The following is a 20,522-nucleotide window of genomic DNA, read 5'->3' as shown; positions in this document are numbered from 1 at the left end:
TTTTGACGTAGACATTATTTAGGAGCCAATCATAGACATTAGAGGTTGTTCAATATACGATAACTTTATTGGTGATTGGGATTTGAATTAAAGGAATGGTTTTCACTACAATTCATATTAGTAAGAGAATTGAATTCAGAGAGAATAGTTTATTTGAGAGGATATTAGTAGAGAAAAATGAGTGGTGCATTTACATTATTAGAGATTAATGATGGAGCCGGCAGCAGTAATGATATACGAGTACCCAATGTGGCTGTGGAAATAACCAGAGGCTGTAGACTATGCCTTGAATGGGACGATATGTATGCTAGATACGTGATATCATTAAGCAAATTTAAGCAGGAGGAGCAACTATGTTTTGCTGGAAAAGTGAATATTGTGCATATGAATAAACTTCGGTCAGCATTAGATGTCTTATCGAAATATATTGATGAGAACAAAATGCATCAGTGAATATTATTGTTGTAATTATGTTCAATAAAATTGTTTCCAAATCAAAGGTATTTTTCTTTCTATGGTAAACTAGCGCATATTTTCTAGAATAGAAAATATTCTGGTTAGTCTGTAGTTGGTTGTGAGAGTGTTAGGACTCTAAAAAATGGATAGATTTGAGAAAGAGCGAATCATGAGGAATCTAGTGCTTAGAGGTGTCTAGAAGAGGTGTGTGACTCTCATCCTAGAGGGCACCTATGCTCCAATTGTCACTATGATAAATGTAATCAGTGGGAGAATACATATCCCGGTATGATTGGAAAGAATCCTAAGCGTGATTTCTTTTTAATGTTACAAGATTCGTATCGGCGTGGCTTTACGTAGTTCTGGGAAGAGGAGCTAGGTCGACGATTCAACTGTTGGAACAAAGAAATAATATGGTTTCTACAGCATCGTTGTGAAGACAATGCGTGTTATGATTATAAGCCCACTGATTTTATTTGGCATTGACGGATTGCGATTCGACACTTGATGACACTGTTTGTGAAATTGCTTCAAATAGGCAAATTGAAGCATGTGAATTCTTTAGAATGAATGAGAATAGTATCATTGACTATACAAAGAGATATGAAAAGAGTGAAGTTACACTCTACTGTAGAAAATGTGACCCTGACATTGCAGTACATCAGGATCAGTACACTGTGAATTCAGATAATCTACCTGCACTATTTGTTGTCGACAAATACCTATACCTAGTAGAAGATGAAATCTAAAGAGTAGAAAAGTCGTTTTATCATGTATGTAAATTTCTATCATTTATTAACAAACAATTTCACATACATTTTTAGAACATTTTATTCGTAGGGCACTAAAATCAATATTAAATAAGCTTGTAAGTATATTTTCCACTAGAAAGTCATTCAATCGAGGTAAGTCAACGTAGATGTTAAGAAACTCCTTGTAGGTATAGCCACGACATCTGAACATGAAAAAGAGTAGTGCATGAAAGCCACATGTCTTAGTCGTTAAATCCTGTACTCTTCGTTGATTTTGAATAATGGTTGTCCCACTGCTTTCAATAAAGTTGCTGCTGTATGGAGTGTAGAATTTATACGATAGGCCAAAAGGATCAAAAAATTCAATATTCTTCGCTGTTTGAAAGATGCATAGCCAATGTCCGGTCTTCAAAGTCGATGGACTGCCATTAACAATGATTAAGGTATTGTTAACACTTGGAATTTTTTCAATGAAGTCCGAAGGTATACAATAGGACTTGTACTGGGACATGTATGAATCCATACTAAATATGTTGATTATTTGGTTTTTGTTCATGGTGCTAGGTCTAGTAGAACACTGCCGTCGAGTGTGATTCCCCAATAGTTTTCAAATTGACTCAGTGATATTAGCGTGATACTCTCAGTTAAAGCATCGGCAAATGTACACTCTAAACGTACATTCCCTGTTCGTACTATGCTCATGTCCTGAGTCCCAGACAAGTCCAAAACTATTACACCGTGATATTTTGAAAACATTGATTTGTTTATGGTATTTCCCAATAAATGAGTAATTATTCAGGGCCCGCATAGTTAAACCGTACAGAGTTTAATGGGATTTCTTGTCAAAAGATAGTGTAGAGCGGAATAATGCTTATTTTGCACACGAGAGTAGATAGACCAAAAATTTTAAAAGCATGGGGGGATTCAGTCCTGGATTCTGCGGCACTTCCACTGTTCGCAAATACAAATGCCAATTTTTATGGGATTTCTCCATCGATAAATGATGAATCGCTATAGCTATGAGAGCTGGTGGCACTATTCCGTTGAGTACTGATCGGATGGGAAACAAAAAGTTTAATGTTTTTACTATTGACTCTTAGCTTTTCCACTGACAATGCAACTGAGCTCATAATCTGTTGTTTTTGAGCATGAAGAACAGTTAGTCTGATATTGACACTGGCATGGGGCGCTGCAATAAGTGTTTTCCTCAAAATAAAATTCGATAGGGCCAGCTGTAGCTTTACGTCGATTTTGACATTAGGGGGTAGCCCTTGGGACATTTTGAATATCTCATGATTTAATCTTCCAACCAGATGATACTCCTGGGTAACTGCAGTAGTCAACTTGCCGTCAGTATCAACACCTGATCGATATTCATAGCCCAATGATTGTCCTCTCAACTCCTTGTATGCTTTTGGTGTCATCATCATAAATTGTATGTAGCTTGCATTGCTGGATAAATTATTGCTAGTGCTCACCAAAGTACCATAAATAAATACATTAATTTGTTTGAACAGATTGTGTAGAATACAAATCTCGTAGGAGAGACCGTCGGCAACAGTTGGAGTTTTATTATCTGACTTTTTCTTCACCGAAACATTTAAATCAATAAATTTCGAGGACAAATCAATCAAATAGTCTTAATTGGAAAATATTTCAAATTGAATGTTTTTCGAGAGGGGTTGTTTGGGGTGAAGTTGATCATAGTTGCCATACTTGATACTGACATCAATATTTTCAGCATTGAATAGATTCAATGAGGACGTAATTGATGGATATGAGTCTTTGTGGGGGAGATCAGACATTTTAAGGGAAACAACTCTTCGTTGATCTAACAATCTATTTCTTCTTCTTGTTCTTCTTCAGCTAATTCGTTGTTCTTGTTTTCGTACTTAGGGGCTTGGGGGATTTCTTTCTTCTATTACCTGGGTGGAGACTGATAAACGACTGATACGCAAGCATCCATCCTTTTCAATCCATCCTCATTTTGCCGAGATTTTAGTTGCTCACCGACGGCTCCTACCGAACATGTAATATTTTCTTTAACACTTTTAATGAAATCATTGCCTAACCCCCATTCCTGTGGTGTGTCGGCAGAAAAGCGTGCTCAGCAGCTACGACCTATTTGTTGTAGAGGGGTAATGCAAAGTGTAATAGTCTAGTAAAACAGCCACCAAGACCATAGCCAGACTTTATAGTATGCCCTTTGTATTAGTCCAATTCTTTACCCATTTGATGTGAACTCAAAGCAGCAACATAACAATCTATATCGGGACAGATAAATGGAATTCTCCTATTGTTCATTTTAGGTGATTGTGCTATCGCCAACGATGAGTCGAAAAGAAACTATAATCACTACTAAGCCTTTTTTTATTGCTAGAGGATTGCCAAAGTCCCTTTTTAGCATTAACTGGTGGAGTTCCAAATACGAGGTGTTTATAGGAACACACTGAAGAGGATTTATATTATAGTGATGAACAAGTTCACGAGTTTTTTCTTGTTCAAGAACACGTAGGAGAGGGACATTTGAATTACCGACTATCGATGTCTCCACAAAGGATACATAGAGATATATGCAAGAGTCCGAGGTGAAACCAGGTGGATAATCAGCAAAAATAACTTGACCATCCCGTAAACAGTGCCAGCATTTTTCCCATTGATCATTATCTGCTTAAAGCCAAGAACGTCTCTCAGATTATAATTGAGAATAATTATTTCAGTGTCAACAGGTGAGGTAATGTAAATCCTATCGTGTTCCAATGAATAATTAAAATTGAATGTAGCATTCCTACGATATAAGATTTTTCTATTTATTGTACGACACAAATCTATCATATTATCGTATTCAATATATTTCAATTTGGCATGTGCATATTCGCTAGATTGAAGTGCTTCAACCCATTCATAGTCGACAAAGAGTGTCCAATCGAATGGTATAACTTTTATATCATACACACGATCCTTTCTCATGATGTCATAGGTATTTTTGAGAATACAATCGACAAGAGGAAATTCATACGCACTGTTAAATTCGATGGTGGGGGACAGGTTCTTCTAAAAATAACTTGTCGTATTCAAGTGGTTGTAGAGAGGATCAGAAACACTGGACATACAAGTTACAAAGACATCACTGGGAATTGTCAATATCTTTCAAAACCGATCCAAAAATCCAGATCGGAATTTTATCCTAGCCACTGATAAAGTAACTGTTTCCTTCCCCTGCGAGCAAGAGTCTTTGATATCTTTTCAATTTGATAGATTTCACTATTATTTTTAACTTTTTGTAGTTCATAGTCATAAAAGCCGCCGAGAATCTCTTCATCTTTGGTATGTCGCAGACGATAAGTTATGGGTTTAGTGTCTAGGATTTTTGCCACTTTAAATAGTTCTGTGGACCAAAAGTAATTCAGCTTTTCAAAAACATTAGTTGTTCTATTAATTCGAACAGTATCACCAACATTGAATTTATTTTTCTTTTTGACAATCGTTTCAATGGAATACTGTTTAAGAAAGGTGTCATTTGTATCAGGATCAGAATGAGGAAATTTCATTGGGGCTGAGTTGAAAAATGATCGATGAGGTCTTTTAATGTAGATCAACATTATTTTATCTAAATACTGAATAAATCCCGATGTATTTTTCAATGTACAATTTCTGGAAATTAATATCTAAATAGTTCTTATCAATCGTTCGGCCAATGCAGCCTTTATAGGTCTCTGACGATGATAGAGCAGTGTATTATATTTCGCTAGTACTTTTGCAACATGGGGATTAACAAATTCACTACCGCGATCCATTTGAATTTTTTTATAGGAATCCTGTTCGAGAATACTTTCAATGGCTTGAGCAACTTCAATGCCTCTCTTTGATCGCAAAGGAATTGCATATGCATAACGAATATAAACTGATTTTAACTAGAATGTACTTGTACGGTGTATTATGACGTCTTTGAACCTCCTCTATAGTCAAGAGATCTGCTTGCATTATATGCAATGGGTAAAAGGCTTTTTTTTCAATATTGACTAGCACGAAGTCTATGATTTCTATGCAGAGTGTAACTTGATTCATTTTGTAGATAGTCTTGCGCACTTTTAGTGTGAACACCAGTGACTTTGGAAAGAGTGGTGGGGGAACTTAAACTCCCCGCCTCACCAATATTTTCATAAACACCTTTCAGAACTTCAACCATTTTGAACGTAAACACGTTGTGTAACGTCCGCTACCCTTTTGTATACTAGTTGTGGATGGCGATTGCGACATGATACGTTTTCGCTATTTCCTCGCCATCATTGTCAAGTTTCCTCTAGGTGTGCTAGTATTTTCTAAATTTGATTTAAAATCTTCTTCTTCTTCTTCATGATCATGTTTTAATGATGTTGTTGTTGATGGTGATACATTTTCATTTAATCGTTTTAAGAATTTGTTTATTGCTAATAAAGCTTTCGGAGAAGTTTAATGTATTTAGAAAGTTGTACATATGAGCGTCAAATGATAAAAGTCCTTTACGATTTATAACCATATCATCAAATAAATCAAGTAGATTATAGCTCTTGCCCTGAATTATAATCCACTTCCCATTGCTCTCAACTTGAATATGATCTTGATCGCTTTCTATGAGAAAAGCTAGAATTTGTGTTATTTTTTCAAGAAAATAGCGGGGGCTTAGATTTATAAATTTCAGCAAAAAATAATACTAATACTCCTTCTTCAAATCTGTTCCAGCAGAATCCTGATGAGATGATTCTTTTTTTTGACCAATACCAGCAGCAGTGGTCTTCACACGATAGGGCTTATGTGTGTCCACTCAGCAAAGGGTATCTTGAAGTAAAATGAGTTTTGTAACCTCCTCAATATTTTTATTGCAAAGGAATTTACTCAGATTGTTCACAAAGTTTTCAATAAATGAGAGGGTGAGTTTTATTGGTATTAGTTTATAGGGTTTTGCCGTTCTCTAGTGAAAACTGTTTACAAGTCCTGCAATTATTGGCAGTAAAAGTGTGAAAAAGCTACCGCCCGCCTGAAGAAGTCTTTTATTTTTAAAATTCTTTCCTTTCCTTTTAGAGGCCAATGTACTTACAATGGAACGATTTTGCTTTGTCTGTTGCTTAACTACTTCTGGCAGTTGAACATTGCCCTCGGTCAAATTTAAACAAAGTTCGGATATTAGACTAATGAAATCATTGTCAATACCATGTTTGAGTATGGCTTTCCTAAGCGAGGGTTTTGAAGTGCTTAGAACTGAAAACAGATGTCTATTTTCATGTAGTTTCTTCAGAGTCATGACAGCAACTAATATGTCTTTTTAGTGTTCACGGAGAGATATACTGTTTTTTCATTGTCAAAAATATCTGTGAATACACGCAAATCCTTGGGTTTATTTTGATTAAGAACCAATAGGATATAGCCGTAGGGTTTATTAGTTGCCTGATTGTATACTGAGAGCAGAAATTTTGGGGGCACCTGGATAGATTTGTTTATTGAGAGTTATTAGCGAGCTAGAATCACGAACAACTCTGTAGATCATATAGTAGGTGCAGTTCAATGCAAGTGTTCGTATACATTTGCTCTGATGAAAGAGAGTGTGTAAAACCAGAGTAATGAACATCTTTTTATGATCAGAGCGAATAGTGAGCAGCTGTAGCGTATCTGGGGATCATTGTTCAATATAGATTCCGACAGATCGTCAATAATAAGCCAAGACTTTGATTCGCTAATGGTCACTACATCTAGTCCCTGTTTGAATTGTATTAGCACCAATCCCGTCGTGGAAATTGCTTTTATTTTATCGTATGACTCCTGCAAAATACTGTAACAATAGTAGATTTTTTTCAGCCTTTCCGCAAGCCATTTACCGCAATTTTTGATCATTCTGGTCAGGAGCTTTGTATTTACTGACATTGGCAGCCCACGAAGAAGCTATCTGAGTGGTGTTTTGAATAGCTGAAATTCCTCTTCAGCAGTTACCCTAGCAAAGCAACTGTGGGCTATAGCTGTCCATTGTCGACCTAATATCCCTACTACTACTCTCTTCAAGAAGAAGAAGAAGAAGACGAATTAAGGATCATATTTTCTTTTATTAGATGCATAAAAAAGTAACAACACTTTTTTAATTTATTAATGATAAAAAATACAACATTTACATAGGTACTAGAAAAAACACTTAAATAAATAAACTTTTTTTTGTTTATTTATTTATAGAAAAAATACAACATTTATTGAATAATGCACTTAAAATAATATCAAACACTTTTATTTACAACATTTAGTTTGGGATCCCACCCCGGGGGCGGCCGCCTCGGCGGCCGGGGGGGGGGGCGCTGCGGCGGGCCGGGAAGCGGGGGGCCCGCTGCGGCGGGCCCGGGCCGGGGGCATTAAATAGTTAAAATCTCTCGACTTTGCACACACACACACACACATTGAAAATTGATTATGATAAAGAAAAAAGAATTAAAACAAAACCATTACCCAAAAAATCCTCCCACCCAATTTATACTTTTTTTTTAATGAATTTAAGTTAATTTTTCTAGACCGAGTTGTTTTCTGTACTCTATACATTCAAATCGGTCTGAAATTAAATAATGACCGGGTGGTAGTACCTTCACACCATCCTCAAGTACATAGACTTGTTCCGTTGTGGCCGACATGGCGTTTTTATCAACTCTAACTGCTTAGTTTTTAAATTGTAAAGAGCGAATCGCCATGACTTTCGCTCTTGGCAATAAACTATGTTCCACAGAGTTTCTATACACACTCATGTCGAAATTATTTTTTACTAAGTGCGTAGGTACCCCCTTGAAAACTTATTTTATGTCCTTGTTGTGCGTTTCCACACAGTATACCTTCGGACCAGGAAAAATACCACTGGATATCAGATCGCTACCCGTTTCAGATTTTAGCATTAACAATTGATTTGGGGACTGGCGTTTGACTAGCTCTGGGTAGAGGGATTCTTCCCAGTTAGTGTAGTCCATTCGTGAGCTAATGTACTCGCCATTTTCCAAATCATTCAATAGATTTTCAGTTTTGACTTTAACAGGAGTGATTCAATGTCCTCGTAATAGACTTGAGCTTGTCCCTCACTCGTCTACAATGCGTTTTTTACATTAAAATAAAATGACAACTGGGGCTTCTTAGATGCTTCATCTATTACACTTTCGCCTGCAATATTTTTAATTAATAACGTATTTCTTCTCTTATGGTTTATGAGCTCCATATTAGAGTCTATGATTGTGAACGAAGTGAATTTTGGATCCGCATTGATTCGAGCACAAATCTACGGGGTTGGTTACAATGTCACATCGACTTCTGTTTCGTATACTTTCACAAATTTTACCGAAGGCTGAGTTTAAAATGAGGTTCTAAATTTCATTCTCAACCACCGTCTTTGCTTGTGAATTCTTACAGTCAAAATTTTCAATAAAAGTTTTCATGTAGGGCTTTTGATTAAACTGGAGTGTTTTATATATCTGTGTGACCTTTAAACCATTTGGCACCATCTATATCAATAGCACGTGATAAAAAACGATATTCTGTTTCGGGTTGAGATCGGCAATTAGTTATTGTCTTGAAGGTTCCCAGTGCCTACTACCGTCCTTTAATAATGATAAGTTATAGGGGCTCTGAGAGTCCCTACCCACTGGTCTATTTATGCACGGAAAAACAAAGTCTTTCATCGAGTCATTGATTTCCATCGGTATTTCACCGTCAATTTCAAAAAACCATCCCTGTGCCCCATTCTCCTCAACACTAGCAATGCCGGGTAAATTAGAAGCACACAGATTGTCAAGCCATTTATAATTGCCACACGGCAAACAGTAGTGAGACATTGCCGATGGGTAAAGAGAGTTCATATCCAAAAAAACTGCGTCCGACTTTTCATCGGTGTGCTGTCCAGTCGGATCAGTTTCACGATACGATCCCCGTGAAAACATACCCACCCCTCATTGATCTCTCTACAGACAAATGCTGAACCACATCGGCGATCAGACCTATTTCTTCTTTGCTGCTTTTAAGCATCAAGTCCCTCACCAGATGGGGAGTGGAAAAATAATACTCTACCTCAAACACAGATTCCGCGTATCTGGTAGCCGTATTTTGTATCCATTACCAAAAAGAGTGGGAAAATCTACGGTTAGGCGAAGTATTAAAAAATATTACTCTTTTTTGCACTTGTCCTTTGCCCGTACCCAAATAGAGATTTTGTACTCGCTAGTGATACATTGACTCTCAGTCCAAGACTTGTAAAAAGCTTCAATGGGCGAAAGTGATACCTCATTTATCCTCGAGCCAGAGATGTAAAAATCATATGAATAAATGCCATTACACGTTAATAAATCATACATTTCATCATCGGGGACGCACTGTGTTAGGAGGGGGAAGCTATCAAAATTATCACTTTTCTGTACCTGATTCAATTGACTTAAAGATTTGGGGAAGAAGCTGAATGAGTCTAAAAAACGGATTTTATTCCGTAACGTGTTACCCTTTTCAACTGTTTTCCACATGAATTCTATCAGCAGTAGCTTTTCCGATGATTTGGTTATGATATTATATGAAAAAGAAACTTCTATCTATGCGTCATCTACAACTCCACCCTTGGCAATGCGGGCCAACGCCGGTAGAACAAACTTTAAGTCGTAATTGGAATTGTGTATAAAAACAGGTACGAAATATTGCTGTCTAACGTTTAAATTCCATGACTGATTTGCTACCCCCCTAAAGTTACTCCCTCCCGATGTAATTTCATGCAACAAATTATCATGGTCGATCACCTTTCTCCTCCCCCCATTCCCAAAACTATCATCAAATTCTCCCTTGCAAACCCCACAAATTTTACGATTTTAGATGGCCAAACTGTCATCTGATGATAGGAACATAGGATAGTTTGTGTAACGAAGGCGCGAAATTGCACCGTTCGCTGTTTTGATTAGACTGACCAATGCCGAGCGCATGCAGTCTTCACCGTCACACAACATCTCAACTACATCCAGCACTTGCATGGTATAATTGGAATCTCGTTGCGCGTGAGCGTAAGAGATCCCTCTAGCTTCATGTATTTTAACATGATTTGGATTTGACGGATCGTACACGTCTGTCAGTTTAGCTTCGCAGTCCAAAGCGATCTTATTGCTCTGAAAGAGCGTATTCTGAAAATTTTTAAAACGTAAGATCGCTCTATCTCTGCCTACCGTCTCCACAGCTTTACATCCATGACGTTTACAGTGTTTCATGTGATATTTTGACTTTAAGTCAGTCCGAAATCTTGCGAGAAATGTTGGACAGTAATAACGTACATTCCGATTTTTACCGTCCCTTAGAACCCGACTAATATCGGTAATTGGATAAAAATGACCAATTGAATCGGGTTCTGTGGGTGAAGTGTATAGAAGCCACACCCAATGTTCTACTGATTCAATTGAAGGAGCCTGCACTGGAAATAATACACCCTTCTTATCGGAACGCTGTCCCTCCTCAAATTCGGCTTCATGCTGTAACAACGTGACACCAATCTTTAAATGTGCTTTAGCTTGCTAGAAAATTTTCTATGCCTTTCAGTGCCATGGACCAATGACCATTTAAAAAATTAAAATATAGTATGGATAGTTTTGAACCCTCCCTCCCATTAACTGCCAATTTATCCAACTTTTTCTTAGTTGAATCTTGGCGCAGAGGTCTGTAGGCGGCAATTAAAAATGCATACTTGAAACACTGTAACCTCGTATTGAAAGAGATTCGTTGTATCCCCTTACATCCCCCTAAACCTGAATGTTATTTTAATTCAATTGCCCTATCCCTATGCCCACCTCTTAAAATAAAATCCTTTTTAAACCTAGAAATATTAACATTTAAACTTTCAATATATAAAACCACAGATCCACTACCCCCCTCATTATAATTTTCCCACTTACTTTGAATACTATGAGCCCAATTTAGAAAACCCTCCCCGTAATTTGATAAATGCGGGCGACTTGCCAACATCTCTGTGTGCAAGTATTTCGAATACAGCTCGTTCGCATTTTCATTTAAAAAAACATTTTTAGTGCTATTGATGCTTTTAAACTGACCCCCACCCCCACGCCCCAAAATGTTGTTAAAGAAAGGATCGTATATTATTAGTATATAAATTTGTAATAGCCGAGGGTTCTGGTATTATGTCCACCCACACTAGAGAGTTGAAGGGGTCACCGAATTTGGCGCTGTGTACCTTTGTTTGGTGCAAGGCAGAGTTGGACAGAAAAAAATCTGGAAGATGGGATACTTGTGTTGTTGCTGTATTACTATTACTACTATTACTAGCACTAGGTATATCATTCAGCGGAATGGTGGGGGGTGACATAGAGTTGTCAATAGCACCACCCCCAGTCTGTTCAATTGCAATGGTTGGAGGTGGCATGAAGTCCCCTAGGCCTGTTAGTACGTATTCCAAGGTGTTTGGGGACAGCTGATCGAGCCAGCCTGTATTGTCCTGTGATGGGATTTCTCTGTGAGGACCCGGTTCAGATGCACTAGTAACATCCCCTAAATGCTCACGCATAAATCTATCTGCCCACTCCGGGTCCTCCAACATGTCAGTGTCACAATTTAAGTCGTCTAGGCTGGCCATGCCCCCAAAACAATCATTAAGAAAACCCCTATGCCACTCCATGTTGTCTAGAACTAATGAAGGTTCGTCTCTGAACTCCATTGATGGTGCTAGAATTGGTTCAGGTCCAGTAAATGTTGATGTTTCATGACTCAATGGCGCTGCTATTTCATTAATCTATAGAAAAAAGGTGTATTTTCTATGTGAAATAAGCATTATTTCATAAAGTTGAAAAATCATGTTCATTTCTAGTCGTATGTTTACCTGAATATTTAACACCTACCATTTTTCCACACCAGGCACAAAACTCAATTCCTCCTTGAAGTATTTAAACTAAATAGTTACCCCCCGCCTCCCACAGACAGTTAAAAAAAACATTATAGCCTTATCTATAGTGAAGTGTTTCTTAGTCGTTTGTTTACCCGAATATTTAACACGACCCATTTTTCCGTACCACCCACAAAACTCAATTCCTCCTAGAATTATTTAAACTAAATAGTTACCCCCGACACAGAAAGTTCAGAAAGATGTAATAGCCTTATTTATAGTGAAGCGTTTCTTAGTCGTATGTTTACCCGAATATTTAACACGTACCATTTTTCCCAACCACCCATTCACAAAACTCAATTCCTTCTAGAATTTTTTAAGCTAAATAGCTACCCCCTCCCACTGAAAGTCCAGAAAAATACAATAGCATTATTAATAGTGAAGCGTTACTTAGAAGTTTGTTTATACGAATATTTAACACGCAACCTTTTTACGTACCACCCACAAAACTCAATTACTCCTAGCACTATTTTAACTAAATAGTTACCCCCGCCACAAAAAGTCCAGAAAAATGTAATAGCCTTATCTATAGTGAATTATTTTTATACTCATATGTTTATCCGAATATTTAACACGTACCATTTTTCCCAACCACCCATTAACAAAACTCAATTCCTCCTAGAATTTTTTAAAGCAAATAGTTACCCCCGCCACAGAAAGTTCAGAAAAATATAATAGCCTTATCTATAGTGAAGCGTTTCTTAGTCGTATATTTACCTGAATATTTAACACGTACCATTTTTCCTTACCATCCACAAAACTCAATTCCTCCTAGAATTTTTTAAAGTAAATAGTTACTCCATCCACAGAAAGTTCAGAAAAACACAATAGTCTTACTTACAGTGTAGCATTTTTCTTAGTCGTATGTTTATACGAATATTCAACACGTACCATTTTTCCCCAACAACCCATCCACAAAACTCAATTCCTCCTAGCATTTTTTTTTAAGTAAATAATTACGTATAAGGTAGAGGTAAAATACATACATTTACACATTCAGACTGCACTTGTATTCCTGAAACCCCTGGCAAAGCATGAAGGGGTGTGTCCTCCCGATCTTGACTAGATGAGGCTGATGCATTATGAGAATCTATCCATTCCCTCTTGAATTTTCTGCCAGGTTGCAGAGGTTTGTGCAGAGCTGACACTGGCTTGAGAGGCTCCTGGCTGGTCCGGAGAACTTGTAATGGAGCTAGTGTATCTGATGATGGATGGTCCTGCAGCTTGCATCGATATGATATCACCCCATCTTGGTGTCTTTTCGGGGGAAGAGTAATTGTATGAATCCGCCTCCACATCCTTAAAAAAGAAGAAAAATTTAGTAAGGAAATAATAAGCCCTCTTTTACAGATAAATTGCCCACTAAAGTTTATTCTGGTGTTTGTAGCACTCTATGCCTTAGCACTTTAGAATAAAACAGAATAAAACAACAGAGTCTCTCAAACCCCCTAAAGCTATTTTAAAAGATACAAGAATTATTTATTTAACAGAAATCATCGCTTTTTGAATGACCACCAAGTAAAGAAAAAATCACACGGAATAAGACAACAGAGTCTCTCAAACCCCGTAAAGCTATTTTAAAAGGTACAAGAATTATTTATTTAACAGGAATCCTCTCTTTTTGAATGACCACCAATTAAATAAAAAAAAACACAGAATAAAACAACAGAGTCTCTCAAACCCCCTAAAGCTATTTTAAAAGGTACAAGAATTATTTATTTAACAGAAATCCTCGCTTTATGAATGACCACCAAGTAAAGAAAAAATCACACAGAATAAGACAATAGAGTCTCTCAAACCCCGTAAAGCTATTTTAAAAGGTACAAGAATTATCTATTTAACAGAAATCATCGCTTTTTGAATGACCACCAAGTAAAGAAAAAATCACACGAAATAAGACAACAGTCTCTCAAACCCCGTAAAGCTATTTTAAAATGTACAAGAATTATTTATTTGACATAAATCCTCACTTTTTAAAGTATCATCAAGTAAAGAAAAAAAACACACAGAAAAACGCAACAGATTATCTCAAACCACCTTAAGGTATTTTAAAAGGTACAATAAATATTGATTTAACAGTAGTTATCACTTTTTGAGTGACCATCAAGTAAAGAAAAAATCACACGGAATAAGACAACAGACTCTCTGAAACCCCGTAAAGCTATTTTAAAAGATATATAAATTATTTATTTAATATAAATCCTCGCTTTTTGAATGACCACCAAGTAAAGAAAAAATCACACGGAATAAAACAAGAGAGTCTTTCAAACCGCGTAAAGCTATTTTAAAAGTTATAAGAATTATTTATTTAACAGAAATCATCGCTTTTTGAATGACCACCAAGTAAAGAAAAAATCACACGGAATAAGACAACAGAGTCTCTCAAACCCCGTAAAGCTATTTGAAAAGGTACAAGAATTATTTATTTAACAGAAATCATTGCTTTTTGAATGACCACCAAGTAAAGATAAAAACACATAGAATGTGGCATCGTTCCATCTTGCTCCCTATCAATTCTGAGTTTCTGCCTAGAATTAGACAAAGCCCGTCTTAATCACCAAGCTTTTGTTTTCAGATACGACACGTTTGAAGTTTGGTTCCAAAAAGAACCCTTTTCTGTAATTATAAACACATGTGGTTTTAATCTCTGTGATAACATGAGCGTGCTAAGCCTGATCTCCAAAAGTGACCGTTTCTTGTAAGACAGATGGTTCTATTTAAGCCGATAAAGAAAGCTCATTTTAAAAGCATGAAGGGGAAAATCACATTTTTTTGAACGAAAAGAACTATTTCAAAACAATTACAATCGTAAACAAAGGAGGGGGGGATGAGAGATTTTATTTAAATGGAAAAAAATAGCATACTTCGCGTTTTCTAGCTAGTATACTCATCCTTTTTTAGGGTTTGTATTTTTGGAGGGGAGGGGGGCTACGTCCCACCGAAATTTCAATTTTTTTGCAAATTGATTTTTATCTGGAATTACATTAAAAAATTCAGTAATCTGTACTCACACTGAAAAATGACGGATCAATTGCTCTAAAATAAATAATATTTGGTGTATTATCTAGAATATATCAAATCATAATGAAAATTAAATCCTAACGAATGGCCATTTTATACGAAATTTCAAGGACGAATAAAAAACCAGTCCTTTTATTTTTAACCAATCACTACTCGAGTTAGCGTATATTGAGCAAGCACCAATGTCTATGATTGGTTCTTAAAAAACGGGAAAAAAAAAACAGTGCTTAATTTGTATAATTATGACATTACTCTCAAAACATGTTTGACCACATTATACCTTGCCAACTTTAAAAATGCCCACGTGTAAATATAGTGTCAAAGGCGTGGGTTTTTCTTGCGCAATTCAATGTCCCTTCTCAATATATAGAGGGTTTTTCTTGTGCAATTCAATGTCCCTTCTCAATATATAGAGGGTTTTTCTTGTACCTTTTCATGTCCCTTCTTAAGCTTTATATAACTTACTACTTACATGATTCCTGAGTTAGAGCGACCCCTCAGCTTCATGTTTGGGTATTTTTTACCTGCGTGTGAATCAGGCAAAATCATAAACTTGCAATCAGGATTGCCACAGCAACAAAATATTTGTACCAAACAGATGGGAAATTTAAGCCCGGATTATGTCCAATTATGTCTTGAAAAACATCATATTGACATTTGTCTGATTTATAATAGAACAAGTTTCCCATTAAAAAACTATTCCGAACATGACAAAACCTAAATTCATGGTGAAATAAAGACAATGCTTGGGAGTATAACAGAGAAATACTTTTAATTTTTGGTGTGGATAAGTTTTGAGATTTCGGTCAAATTGAATATATTTCAACCGAATAATAAAATAAAATATACAATTTCAAGACAAGAAGCAAAGGCTAGATTGCTTGTGGACATTAAGTCTTCTTTTCGTTTGATTAAGAACATGGATTTATTCGATTTTCTGTGCTTGGCATCTCGAAATATCAGACATTACTGTCAGTCGCATTTTCTTTGGCAGTGGGGAGAGAGGGAGGGGGATACTTTCAATACTGACTACTAGGTTAAAAGTCTCAAAAGGTTAGGTTTCTGACCCAAAAATGCCACATTTGAATTTTTTTTAACCATAGAAAAACGCTAATATTTTTGCAGCGACAAGACCAACTTGCCAAACTTTTAGAGACTTGATGTTTTTAAAGCTTGCTGAGGGCACTTTGGATTCTATAACAGTAAGGTGTTAATTGATGCCGCATTTATGTATACATCTCTTAAGCCGCGGGTAAATCACCGTGACACAGGCAAAAATTCTACGCACATATTTTCTCTTCATGGCAAGGATCGTTTCATAAATTCTCGTCTCGTGATCTGGAGATCACAAGACCAGGATCAGTTCTCATAAACCTCATAAAATTGATTTTTGATGTATTGACGCTTGGCAGGCTAGAACAAACAAATCTATGTAGGCCATCCCGTGCAGAAGTTCTTCCGTATGAAAAACTTAAAGTACTTTGGACCTAGAAAAAGATGTTTTGGACCCTGGACCCTTCTTTGGAAGGGGCGTAAATTGTTATGGGGCAGAGGGACAACTGCCTGTTCTAGACCCCAATTCCCCCCCCCCCATATCCTAGTCCCCCCCCTCTAGGTGAAATATAATTTCTCCAAAAGTCTTGTCAAAACTAAGATAAGCTTGCATAATTCAAGTCTCCACAGAAATGGGTCAGTTTTCTTTAGTAGATCTTTACGTTTTTTGTTACTATATTGCTCATTTTTCAGTTTTCACCGTCATTTTCCCTTAATTTGGAAAAAATTGGATCCAACTTTGCCCCTCCCCCCGGATTTTTATGAAATTAAGCCACTGTTCTTAGGCCTATTCATTCCTGAAAACAACGATTTTCTAAGATTTTTCTGTTGGTTATTTCGAAATTATGAAGCTTGTGGGGTAGTACCACATTTCCATCTGTGTTGCCATGTTAAATCGTGAAAATAAATAAGCAAAAACTACTTGATCAAAGCTTTTTCATTGCATTAACAATATATTAATTCCCAAAGACAACCACACCTTAAGCTGTTAGGTGCCATATTCTTTTAGCTGATTTTTCATTCACCTTTGTTTTGTACTAACGTGGAGCCCGATGTAACCAAAAACTGGACAAGTTCCGATGGAGGTTTCTGTCATTACGAACACTGACTCCCAGTTTTGTTTCAAAATTTTTAAGACACGTATATGTTTGTCTTAGTTTCCACTTTATATAACGGTTTTTGAAAAAGTTCAAATAGCTCCTACAACTTAGAAACGGGAAAAATTGGAACCCAGCCCAGGCAAAATGAATTCAGAACTAGTTATTTCTAAGAATTATTTCTGATGACTATGAACTAAGCATAGTTATAGTAAGTATAAACTAAGTACACATTATAAAATATATTTCTAGCTATGAACAAGTTACAACAGCGAACCCGCTTTGTAAGATACTGGTATTTTCTGTTACTAGCGACATTTATGCATAAAATTAAATTCGAATACAACATGACAAATTTCTGACGAAAAAATATTTTACACATATGACACTCCCTCTGGAATTGTGTCTGCGGACGACCTTGTTATACTCTCCAACAATTTTCTCCACTCTTTTGCAATGGGGATCGGACATTTTAGCAGCTCTTTAAAATAAATGACATATAATAAAATAATAAATAAAATAAATAAATGACAAATTTTATTTTAGATGATTTAAAGAAAGCGCGATTAGACGAATTTATGGATGGTTTTGGGATAATAACACGGAAGCTAAAAGAGATGTACCAGATGATCACTCTTGGGGGAGACGCCGAATTAGAGCTGGTTGACAGCCTCGATCCATTTACAGAAGGCATTGTGTTCACAGTTCGCCCACCGAAAAAGTCTTGGAAAAATATTTCTAATTTGTCAGGTAAGTTTTAATGCATAAGATATGCAATTAAATCTCAAGAAAATACTGGTACTCAGGTATGTAAGAAAGGTCGGGGCGGTACTTGTATGATAGTAATTTAAAAAAAAGAAAAGTTTTCGGAGGGAAGTAAAGAGCGAAGTTGAAACTTAAAACGGACAAAAATTATTACTTCACAGCCTATCTATAACATATATCAATGAAACTAGTACAGATAAACCAACTAATTATGTTTCCCTATGTTTCTACGATTATAGAAACCTAGCGCTTTAATGAAAACACAAAAAGTCAAGTATAAAAAACGGGAATATTGGTTTGGGAGTCAAAAGTGAGTATGCAGCCTGACAACAATAGACTAATCTTTAAAGTTTTTTATAGTACTACACCAGTTGTGACATCAGTAACTTTCAGTATACAGAAATATTGGATTGATTTATCAGGTAGCATTTTGGTCTCGCCAGCTATAATAACAATAGTGAATTGAAATGAATCAAATAATAACAATATTGAAATGAACATCAAGATATAATATGAACTCTGGAAATCCCGTTATTTCTGTCCATACAACAGTGAATTTCAAGCTATGATACGAATTCTAAAGCTATTCTATAGTCCTAATAAAGATTTTCAACTTAAGAAGTGGCCCCAAAGTGTTGTTTCCAGTGCTATATCTCCCTTAAGAATGGTAGATTTGATAAAAAGCACGTAGATGTGAATAAAAGTTTTCAAATGAGCTAATAAACATGACTCTGAAAAGTTTTAGTAGCCCAAAAGCCCCAGCTTTTCCACTTAAAAGCTGTCATAAAACGTGTCGATTTTAATGCGGTTTGGAACTTCCAGATGGTGGAATTTATATGGAAAACGTAGGTTTGAACAATATTTTTTATATGAGCTATCAAAAATCTATCCACGATGTTCTGGTAGCCCGCCTGCCCTACCCCTTGAGAAATGGGATAAAAAGTTTCTTTTTTCGTGCCATATGGCACTTGCAGATGGCGGAATTTATATAAACTATGTACATATGAGAAACAGCTTTTGAATGAGCTATTAAGCATCTCTATGATGTTCTAGTAACCCGCTAACCCTGGAAAAAAGAAGAAAAAAGACCGTTTTAACGTTTTTAACATTTAGTTACTATGGGTTGTGGTTCGCAGCTAATGCTTCAACCATGATAAAGAGTTCATTGCAAATTGTCCCAAGAAACTAGCTAACATTGACATCTGTGAAATCTAATAAATGGTAGAATTTGTAAAAACCAAGTAAACATAAGCAATAGCTTATAATTGAGCCATTAAACATGTATCTATTATGGTGTGGTAGCCTGCTAACGTTGCAGTAGCTTACTGGTGACCAGACGATTTATTAAACTTACTAAGGGGGCTGGGAGGGGGAGTGTACGGGAGGGGCTCTTGTAAACCTCCAGTTAAGGGTTCTGGAACATAACTATTACAACAGTACTTGTTTCGTACTCCAGAGCCTTTTCACTTAAGAAGTGGCACCAAAAGTGTTGTTTTCAGTGCTATTTGTACTTACGAAGGGTAGAATTAATAAAAAGCACGTAGATATTAGCAGTAGCTTTCATATGAGCCATTAAACATAACTCTTAAAAGTTCTGCTAGCCCAATAGCCCCAGCATTTCCACTTGAGACATGGCACCAAAAGTGCTGTTTTTAGTACCCTACGATTTGGAACTTGCAGATGGTGGAATTTATAGGAAAAGCATAGATATGAGCCATATCTTTTATATGAGCTGTAAAAAATCTATCTACGATATTCTGGTAGCCTGCTAGCGTCACCCCTTGAAACATGGCACAAAAAGTGCCATTTTAGTGCCAAATGGCACTTGCAGATGACGGAATTTTTAAAAAGCACGTAAATATAAGAAATAGCTTTTGAATGAGCCATTTAAGCCTCTCTCTATGATGTTCTGGTAACCTGATAGGCCTGCTGAAAAAACAGAAAACGAAGGGAGACAGATTAGTGCTACCAATGCAAAAAAGGGATTTTCCTTGTTGTCCCAGGAGGGGGACTGTAATTTCCCTGAACGAGGTTTTCAACCATGCTGATGGCAATGGTACACTTTTCATTTTGATTTGACGTTATTTTTGAGGGGTTTCAGGCTTTTTTTAGAAATCACCATAAATTTCTTTTCGCAATAAACTTTTACTTTTAAGACGAACCGAAATAATAGTTACCATTCCTGAGTCAGTGTCAAGTAGCATTTTTTTTCACTAGGCAGTTTTTTTTTCAAAACGCAGTTTTTAACTTTTGGTTACTATGGGCTGTTATTCGCTCTTCACTAAGTTCCAGCTACCACTGCAACCATGATACGCACCTACCTAATGTTATTCTAATATGTTTCTCTGATACTCAATCCTAATGAAATATACCAAAATAAGATAAAAATATAATACTTTATAAGTAAATTTGGGCTATATATTTGCACATTAGGGGGGGGGGAGGGGTTAAGAATAGCGGGTCTACATT

The 20,522-nt window shown here is 36.4% G+C and overlaps 1 protein-coding gene across 4 annotated transcripts in view; it reads left to right on the top strand.

The window, feature by feature from the left end:
* Window positions 1-20,522, top strand: part of glu (structural maintenance of chromosomes 4-like protein gluon) — a 93,753-nt gene that overhangs the window by 53,376 nt on the left and 19,855 nt on the right. For all 4 annotated transcript variants that reach the window (XM_089088076.1, XM_089088073.1, XM_089088074.1 and 1 more), the window contains exon 8: window positions 17,835-18,038. In XM_089088076.1, coding sequence (XP_088944202.1) covers window positions 17,835-18,038 — 204 coding nt within the window. The remainder of the gene's footprint in view (window positions 1-17,834; window positions 18,039-20,522) is intronic.

The sequence above is a fragment of the Artemia sp. Qi Xiang Cuo genome, chromosome 4, assembly GCF_049724085.1.
Source record: "Artemia sp. Qi Xiang Cuo chromosome 4, ASM4972408v1, whole genome shotgun sequence".
NCBI lineage: Eukaryota > Metazoa > Arthropoda > Branchiopoda > Anostraca > Artemiidae > Artemia > Artemia sp. Qi Xiang Cuo.
Note: the sequence above shows the minus strand (reverse complement) of the source record. Positions and strands in the feature narration are given on the sequence as shown.